Raw genomic sequence first — 9,842 nt, 5'->3', positions numbered from 1 at the left:
GATTCGGTTGATCGTTTATGTGTGCACGATAGCGCACGCACGCAGCCGGGTTGGGTTCCGTGTAAGAGGTCATTTCCGATTGTCAGCTCAAATGGAATTTAACTTAACATTTCTAGCACGCAAACTAAAACGCTCTTTATTTTTATTTATTTAGCCTTTAACTAGGCAAGCCAGTTAAGAACAAATTCTTATTTACATTGATGGCCTACCCCAGCCAAATCCGGACGATGCTGGACCAATTGTGAGCCACCCTATGGGACTCCCAATCACTGCCTGATGTGATACAGCCTGGATTCGAACCAGGGACTGTAGTGACACCTGAGATGCAGTGCCTTAGACTGCTGCGCGATTCGGGAGCCACAAGTGAAACGACGAGGCACTCGGCGCCTTAAGACGTGGCAATACATTTTTTTCATACGTTTGTCATAAGTCCATGTTTTGTACAGTCCCTCAATTATGTCAACATTCGTGTTCACTTTCTGTACCCTGGAAAGGTCAGAGCTCGAATCAATGCATAAGGTTTAAGATCCGTGCCACTATGCGGTTGAAATGTGAAGGTAATTTCCTATTGAGTGGATGTCACCAGCGTTTACTGTGAATGCAGTCTCCTACAAATGCGTAGACATGGCCTTTAAACCTCAATCACGCTGTATCCCGGATCTTCAACGGATCAAATCGAGCCCTTACTGTCAAATTACATCATTACATGTGTTGTTCTTTGACCTTTCTCACCCATGCTGGTGTTTCCCAGGTAACAACAGACCCTAGCTTTATGGAAGGCTCTGGAGTTTTTCCAGTTCTTGGCCCGGTTTGGATTCTTTAAAAAGTGCATCCTTTGTTCCTCCCTTAAAGTAACTGATTAGAAATGACTGAACGGGTGAAAGCCATGTGGTAGAGCCCTTCCGCTCACCTGCCCAGGACACCCACTCAGATTGAGCAACAACAAAAGAAATCTGCTATTGTCAAATGTTCCGAACAGGACATAGTCTTTTACCTAAATATGTAAATACCAACATAGAATTCCTAGCAAGCAGTGCATTGGGTTAGTCAGATTTGATTCAATATAACAGAACAGATTACCTGGATTGACATTCACTCTCACTGGATGGGTTGCCAAACAGAACTAACAAAGCCTCACCCCCAATAATCCATGAATATAACTGCATTGAGCCATTTGCCACTGTGCTTCTATGCTATAATCACCATGCTACTGCCTATTTCATTTGTTCATTTAGCAAACAAGACAACTCATAATCCAGTACCTTTATCAATCAACACCTATATTTTAGCTGTAATCCGCTCTAAAAATGCAACATTTTCTCTCAGGCTCATGGCAAAATGTGTACAATAGCATGAGATGAGCTATACAACAGCACATTGTCCTCTGCCCAATGGCAAAATTTCAGGAAGTTAGCTACCCAAATTGATGCAGGCCCACCTGACAAGTTTCTGGCTACGCCAATGATGTTGCCCCCCAGCTGGTGGAGAGTATAACATTTGGGTTGCCATCTGAAGCAGGTCCCTGGTTCAAATCACAGAGTAGCTTTTGTTTTCTAACTATTCCCAACCCCTTACTGAATTTAGACCACTTCCCTAAAACAACCCATCATATATGTCCATGCCTTTCAGGCGTAGCTACCCACTGTGCTCTCCAATTTGGGGAGAAACATGCATGACTGAATTGAAAGTCTCTAGGGGCTCCTCCGCTCAGGACAAACTGGAATCATATTATTTCTACAATGAATATGCTTTATTTTCTTTTACAAAAAAAATCACTGTCGTCTAGAAATACAGGACGCAAACAAGAATTAAAATGGGGGTGGGGGTGTATTTGCAGTTGTAATGAAAGCCTGGTCGTCAACAGCCAGTCTGAGAATAATAATACAAACACAAGTAAAACTACATCATGGATGTTAAAGCTTTTAACCAAATGAAATCACATTCTGCTCTTGAAGGGGGAGCAAAAGGCTCCACATCTCACATAGTTAATAGTAACAACGATTTCTGACCCACACACGCACTACCTATGGAGACATTGCTACAAGTATATGAACGGGAGAGGAGGTGCACACTGGGTATGATATGAAACATCAGCAAAAATACACAAGACAAAGAAAAATAAGTGTTTGTTTTCCGTTCACCAGGTTTGCCTCGTTAGGTTTTTATGTAACACGTACAGCACACCTACACGTCTTTCTGTTTAATACAGGTGTGCACCTACACGTCTTTCTGTTTAATACAGGTGTACACCTACACGTCTTTCTGTTTAATACAGGTGTACACCTACACGTCTTTCTGTTTAATACAGGTGTACACCTACACGTCTTTCTGTTTAATACAGGTGTACACCTACACATCTTTCTGTTTAATACAGGTGCTCACCTACACGTCTTTCTGTTTAATACAGGTGCTCACCGTGCATTACCCACTAATGTTCTTATCTAGTGTCTAAGGCACTTTAAAGAAACATGTCATTACAGCTGAGCTAACATTGGCGTAAAAGTCAAATGAAAGTGGCAGTTTCCATACATTACCCTCTTTTATACTGAACAGAGATGCCAAAGGAACGATAGAGAGCGCTGATGGATATGGACATTCTGGGACGTTAAGAGTGGCTTAATAGTTTTAGAGCTTTGAGATGCTATCCCCAATAGAAGGCTGTTATATCTAGGAATACTTAGTGCTTGGTATTTGGTGTGTCAACATATTATAAGAGAGAGTTGGGGGTCCTACTTTGCTACCAAACCATGGCACAAACAAAGTGAGATGGCAGTCTCCCTTGCTCTGAGAAGTAGGCTTTAGCTAGCCAAACTACACGTTCAATCGAAGCTCTCATCATTCGTGTTGGACAAAGAGGCTGTATTGTACATCATGTGATCACTCATGAGAGAAGCTTGGGGTTTCCTGGCTCCAGTTACAGGGGCATATGAACACTCATTGTGCAGTTATGTGCAGTTTCCAGCGATTCTCTGTGATACGTATGCCAGCGACCATCTATCTAAGCATACCACACTTCACTGCCTTCAACCCTTCTTCCTGAACAACAGGAAAATTAGTGCTCCAATTAGTCAAAATACAACAACAAAAAACATCAATCATGACCTATGCGATTCCTATAAGAAGTCAGTTACCAATTGTTTTTAAAGTGTTGTGACGAGAGGCTGTGGCAAGTGGAGAAAAGCTTTTCACAGTTAAAATATCCTTTCCGTTCCACTTTTTTCTTCCAGAACAGGTCAGACTGTGTGAATCCACCATCTTGTTTCATTGTAGTGTTTAGAAGCGGAACAATAGTCTGTATATCAGGAAGAGACTCATGCAATGAGGGAAGCGGAGGCAGTCCATTGACCTCTGACCTATTGTTGAATAGGACTATCATCGGAGAGGACAGAGTTTTGTTAGGCCTGCTTTAAGCCAGGGGAGAGATGATGGCTTTACATTTGGTGACACACTTGTATTACAAGACAATGTTTTGTTTAATGTGGGAGGAGGATGACAAAGGGGAACGTTTCCTAGTTTCGCTCCTTTCCTTGCAGTTTGGCATGTAGGGGCATACACATACCTTACATACTCACATGTGCACACACGCATAGTTCATAAGTAAAAATCACTTGTACATAAGTTTACATATTCATTTAAGTGGAGCACATAATTCCACGCCTAGGGAGGACTATATTAAGATCGTTGGGACACTCGCCGGGCCGAGCAGCTAGCCAGAGTAGAGTAGGAATATTGTTAGAGTAACGTTAGAGTAAGGCAGAGTAACCCGCTCAAGTGGGAGTAATTGTTTCGTCATCCCTAGGAAGGGAGCATTTCTGGGGGGTGGGGTGGTCGAGGTCGTATTCATTAGAGCACACCGTAGCAAAACGTTTGAAAGCATCTTTCAACAGAAAATGAAAACGAGCGGTTCTTATTAGTCAATTCCAGGTAGTCCTTCCCTGTTTCGGACTGTTTTCTTCTGTTTTGGTTCCTAATGAACAGGACCCTGGTTCTCCCTGCTGTTGACTCGTGGACAGGGACAGATGGAGAGGCTGAGGTGTTGTAGTCACCATGCTGCCAGGCTGGCTAATCGATAGGGTTGGTAGGATTAGCAGGGAGCGTCTATTCGGTCTGGTTGGAGGCTTGCGTGTCGTTGTGGTCACTGGCGCGGCTGTCGGCGTCGTCGTCAGAATTGTCCACGGAGGTTCCGTCGATCTGGAGCTGCCGGCTGCGGCCTGAACGGCTAGACGAGAAGCTGATGGGGCCTCCACGCCTGAGGAGAACAGGCAAATACATACATGGTCATTTATCACACCCACAGATCTATGACAGTGTGTGTGTGTCCTGTTGCATCTATAGGAGTTTTGTTGAACATGTACGGGAAATGATAACAATGAATGTCTTCTTTGTTTTAAAGAAACTGGCAGAGGGAACGCCAATGGGCATAAATAACTATGTGAAGTGTATGAGAGGCTGTACCTGAGGCGGTTCTTGAGTGTGTTGACTTCGCGGGTCAGGCCCTCGCTGGCCTCGGTGGCGTCGTCCAGCTCCCTCTGCAGTTTCCTACGGGAGGCGTTGGCTCTGGTAGCCTCCTCCTCAGCCTCCTCCAGCTGACGCTTCAGCTGCTTCATACGAGAGTTGGCCTTCTCCATCTGACGGGGAGAATTTGAATTTTATTGGCACAATTCAACGTATTTACATAGCAAATTCATGGGCCAATTCAAGATTAAAACACAGAGAGCGAGAGAGCAAGAAAGAGAGATATGGAGAAGAGGGGGGAGATGAAATTGGGATAGAAATTGGAAAAACAAGGATGGAAGTTAAAGTTTGAAGACAAAAGTTTGGGACAGACAGAAGAATTGAGAGAGAAACAAAGCTACTGAAGAGAGTGGGTGGGAATAGGAGAGAGAGAGAACCAAAGCTACTGAAGAGCGTGGGTGGGAATAGGGGAGAGAGAGAACCAAAGCTACTGAAGAGCGTGGGTGGGAATAGGGGAGAGAGAGAGAGAGAGAGAGAGAGAACCAAAGCTACAGAAGAGCGTGGGTGGGAATAGGAGAGAGAGAGAACCAAAGCTACAGAAGAGCGTGGGTGGGAATAGGAGAGAGAGCGAGAGAACCAAAGCTACAGAAGAGCGTGGGTGGGAATAGGAGAGCGAACCAAAGCTACAGAAGAGCGTGGGTGGGAATAGGAGAGCGAACCAAAGCTACAGAAGAGCGTGGGTGGGAATAGGAGAGGGAGAGAACCAAAGCTATAGAAGAGCGTGGGTGTGAATAGGAGAGAGAGAGAGAACCAAAGCTCCAGAAGAGCGTGGGTGGGAATAGGAGAGAGAGAGAACCAAAGCTACAGAAGAGCGTGGGTGGGAATAGGAGAGAGAGAGAACCAAAGCTACAGAAGAGCGTGGGTGTGAATAGGAGAGAGAGAGAACCAAAGCTACAGAAGAGCATGGGTGGGAATAGGAGAGAGAGAGAGAGAGAGAGAGAGAGAGAGAGAGAGAGAGAGAGAGAGAGAGAGAGAGAGAGAGAGAGAGAACCAAAGCTACAGAAGAGCGTGGGTGCGAATAGGAGAGAGAGAGAGAGAGAACCAAAGCTACAGAAGAGCGTGGGTGGGAATAGGAGAGAGAGAGAACCAAAGCTACAGAAGAGCATGGGTGGGAATAGGAGAGAGAGAGAACCAAAGCTACAGAAGAGCGTGGGTGTGAATAGGAGAGAGAGAGAGAGAACCAAAGCTACAGAAGAGCGTGGGTGGGAATAGGAGAGAGAGAACCAAAGCTAAAGAGCGTGGGTGGGAATAGGAGAGAGAACCAAAGCTACAGAAGAGAGTGGGTGGGAATAGGAGAGAGAGAACCAAAGCTAAAGAGCGTGGGTGGGAATAGGAGAGAGAGAGAAAACCAAAGCTACAGAAGAGAGTGGGTGGGAATAGGAGAGAGAGAGAACCAAAGCTACAGAAGAGCGTGGGTGGGAATAGGAGAGAGAACCAAAGCTACAGAAGAGCGTGGGTGGGAATAGGAGAGAGAGAACCAAAGCTACAGAAGAGCGTGGGTGGGAATAGGAGAGAGAACCAAAGCTACAGAAGAGCGTGGGTGGGAATAGGAGAGAGAGAACCAAAGCTACAGAAGAGCGTGGGTGGGAATAGGAGAGAGAACCAAAGCTACAGAAGAGCGTGGGTGGGAATAGGAGAGAGAGAGAGCCTCAGCACAGATGACACAGAGACACTGATTATAGTGAATTAGTAGCTAACCTGGCATCCATGGCCTTTAACTCACCCTTTCTAAATGTCAGAACAGACTGTTTCAAGTTCACTGTGGACCGAAAACGAACACTCACCTGTTCCTTGTACTGGTCGGCATGGCGACGCTCGTCCTCCACCTGAATCACCACCTCTTTCAGCTTCTTCTCCGTGCGTCGGACGATCTTATTGGCTGCTGCCCTCTCCCTGCAAGGAAAAAGAGTGATAACGGGAAAGTGTGTAAATAGTGTCACCCTGACTGACTCATATCTGATGGGGACATACATTTGCATCAGGATGTAGTAAAAGACTCCACATTAGGCAACCTCATACACTACCATTCAAAAGTTTGGGGTCATTTACTTGTTTTTGAAAGAAAAGCTCATTTTTGTCATTAAATAACCTTATATTGATCAGAAATACAGTGTAGACATTGTTCATGTTGTAAATGACTATTGTAGATGGAAACGGCAGGTTTTTTATGGAATATCTACAGAGGCGTACAGACACCCATTATCAGCAACCATCACTCCTGTGTTCCAATGGCACGTTGTGTGAGCTAATCCAAGTTTATAATTTTAAAAGGCTAATTGATCATTAGAAAACCCTTTTGCAATTATGTTAGCACAGCTGAAAACTGTTGTGCTGATTAAAGAAGCAATAAATTGAGTACCTGGAGCATCTGTATTTGTGGGTTCGATTACAGCCTCAAAATGGCCCAAAACAAAGAACTTTCTTCTGAAACTCGCCAGTCTATTCTTGTTCTGAGAAACGAAGGCTATTCCATGCAAGAAATTGCCAAGAAACTGAAGATCTCATACAACGCTGTGTACTATTCCCTTCACAGAACAGCGCAAACGTTCTTTAACCAAAATAGAAAGAGGAGTGGGAGGCCCCGGTGCACAACATTGCAAGAGGACAAGTACATTAGAGTGTCTAGTTTGAGAAAGAGACTACTCACAAGTCCTCAACTGGCAGCTTCATTAAATAGTACCCACAAAACACCAGTCTCAACGTCAACAGTGAAGAGGAAAGTCTGGGATGCTGTCCTTCTAGGCAAAAAAAAAGCCATATCTCAGACTGGCCAATAAAAATAAAAGATTAAGATGGGAAAAAGAACACAGACACTGGACAGAGGAAGAGTGGAAAAAAGTGTTATGGACAGACGAATCTAAGTTTGAGGTGTTCGGATCACAAAGAAGAACATTCGAGAGATGCAGAAAAAAATGAAAAGATGCTGGAGGAGTGCTTGACCCCATCTGTCAAGCATGGGGAGGCAATGTGATGATCTGGGGGTGCTTTGTTGGTGGTAAAGTGGGAGATTTGTACAGGGTAAAACGGATCTTGAAGAAGGAAGGCTATCACTCCATTTTGCAACGTCATGCTATAATGTTGTTTTATAATGGAGTGGCAGAGCACAGTCACCGGATATCAACCCTATTGAGCTGTTGTGGGAGCAGCTTGATCGTATGGTACGTAAGAAGTGCCCATCAAACCAATCCAACTTGTGGAGGTGCTTCAGGAAACAAATTGACAACTGGAATGCCAAAGGTCTGCACGTCTGTAATTGCTGCAAATGGAGGAATCTTTGACGAAAGCAAAGTTTGAAGGACACAACAAGGAAACACAACAAGGAAATGTCTAAGTGACCCCAAACTTTTCAAATCAAATCAAAGTTTATTTGTCACATGCGCCGAATACAACCTTAGACTGAAACAATGCAAATAGTCTGGGTAGCCATTTGATTACCTGTTCAGGAGTCTTATGGCTTGGGGTAAAAACTGTTGAGAAGCCTCTTTGTCCTAGACTTGGCACTCTGGTACCGTTTTTTTTATACGGTAGTAGAGGGAACAGTTTATGACTGGGGTGGCTGGGGTCTTTGACAATTTTTAGTGCCTTCCTCTGGCACCGCCTGGTGTAGAGGTCTTGGATGGCAGGCAGTTTAGCCCCAGTGATGTACTGGGCCGTACGCACCACCCTCTGTAGTGCCTAGCGGTAAGAGGCCGAGCAATTGCCGTACAGGCAGTGATGCAACCGGTCAGGATGCTCTCGATGTTGCAGCTGTAGAACCTTTTGAGGATCTCAGGACCCATGCCAAATCTTTTTAGTTTCCTGAGGGGGAATAGGCTTTGTCATGCCCTCTTCACGACTGTCTTGGTGTGTTTAGACCATTCTAGTTTGTTGTTGATGTGGACACCAAGGAACTTGAAGCTCTCAACCTGCTCCACTACAGGCCCTGTCGATGAGAATGGGGTGTGCCCGGTCCTCCTTTTCCTGTAGTCCACAATCATCTCCTTAGTCTTGGTTACGCTGAGGGATAGGTTGTCATTCTGGCTCCACCCGGCCAGGTCTCTGACCATATCACTATAGGCTGTCTCGTCATTGTCGGTGATCACGCCACTGTGTTGTGTCGTCTGCAAACTTAATGATGGTGTTGGAGTTGTGCCTGGCCATGCAGTCGTGGGTGAACAGGGAGTACAGGAGGGGACTGAGCACGCACCCCTGGGGAGCTCCAGTGTTGAGGATCAGCGTGGCAGATATGTTGCTATTTACCCTCACCACCTGGGGGCGCCCCGTCAGGAAGTCCAGGATCCAGTTGTAGAGGGAGGTGTTTAGTCCCAGGATCCTTAGCTTAATGATGAGCTTTGAGGGTACTATGTTGTTGAACGCTGAGCATTCTCACATAAGCGTTCCTTTTGTCCAGGTGGGAAAGGGCAATGTGGAATGCAATAGAGATTGTATCATCTATGGATCTGTTGGGGCGGTATGCAAATTGGAGTGGGTTTAGGGTTTCTGGGATAATGGTGTTGATATGAGCCATTACCAGCCTTTCAAAGCATGAGTGAGTGCTACGGGTCTGTAGTCATTTAGGCAGGTTGACTTTGTGTTCTTAGGCACAGGGACTATGGTGGTCTGCTTGAAACATGTTGGTATTACAGACTCAATCAGGGACATGTTAAAAATGTCAGTGAAGACACTTGCCGGTTGGTCAGCACATGCCCGGAGCACACGTCCTGGTAATCCGTCTGGCCCCGCAGCCTTGTGTATGTCAACCTGTTTAAAGGTATTACTCACGTCGGCGTGATCACACAGTCGTCCGGAACAGCTGATGCTTTCATGCATGCCTCAGTGTTGCTTGCCTCAAAGCGAGCATAGAAGTAATTTAGCTTGTTTGGTAGGCTCGTGTCACTGGGCAGCTCGCGGCTGTGCTTCCCTTTGTAGTCTGTAATAGTTTGCAAGCCCTGCCACATCCGAAGACCGTCGGAGCCGATGTAGTATGTTTCAATCTCAGCCCCGTATTTATGCTTTGCCTGTTTGATGGTTCGTCGCAGGACTTCTTGTAAGCTTCCGGGTTAGAGTCCCGCACCTTGAAAGCGGCAGCTCTACCCTTTAGCTCAGTGCGAATGTTGCCTGTAATCCACGGCTTCTGGTTGGGGTATGTACGTACAGTCACTGTGGGGACGACGTCCTCAACGCACTTATTGATTAAGCCAGTGACTGATGTGGTGTATTCCTCAATGCCATCGGAAGAATCCCGGAACATGTTCCAGTCTGTGATAGTAAAACAGTCCTGTAGTTTAGCATCTGCTTCATCTGACCACTTTTTTACAGACTGAGTCACTGGTACTTCCTGCTTAAAT

General features: G+C 45.6%; 1 protein-coding gene across 6 annotated transcripts in view; it reads right to left on the bottom strand.

Moving 5' to 3' along the window:
* Positions 1-1,728: 1,728 nt before the first annotated feature.
* Positions 1,729-9,842, bottom strand: part of LOC135523990 (myosin-10) — a 96,058-nt gene continuing 87,944 nt past the window's right edge. For all 6 annotated transcript variants that reach the window (XM_064951070.1, XM_064951108.1, XM_064951064.1 and 3 more), the window contains 3 exons: positions 6,300-6,408; positions 4,456-4,628; positions 1,729-4,249 (listed from right to left, as the gene is read on the bottom strand). In XM_064951070.1, the coding sequence (XP_064807142.1) occupies positions 4,099-4,249; positions 4,456-4,628; positions 6,300-6,408 (433 nt within the window). In that variant the 3' untranslated portion in view covers positions 1,729-4,098. The remainder of the gene's footprint in view (positions 4,250-4,455; positions 4,629-6,299; positions 6,409-9,842) is intronic.

The sequence above is a fragment of the Oncorhynchus masou genome, chromosome 4 (genome assembly GCF_036934945.1).
Source record: "Oncorhynchus masou masou isolate Uvic2021 chromosome 4, UVic_Omas_1.1, whole genome shotgun sequence".
Taxonomy (NCBI): Eukaryota; Metazoa; Chordata; class Actinopteri; order Salmoniformes; family Salmonidae; genus Oncorhynchus; species Oncorhynchus masou.
The sequence above is the reverse complement of the archived record's forward strand: the minus strand, read 5'-3'. Positions and strand labels throughout refer to the sequence as shown.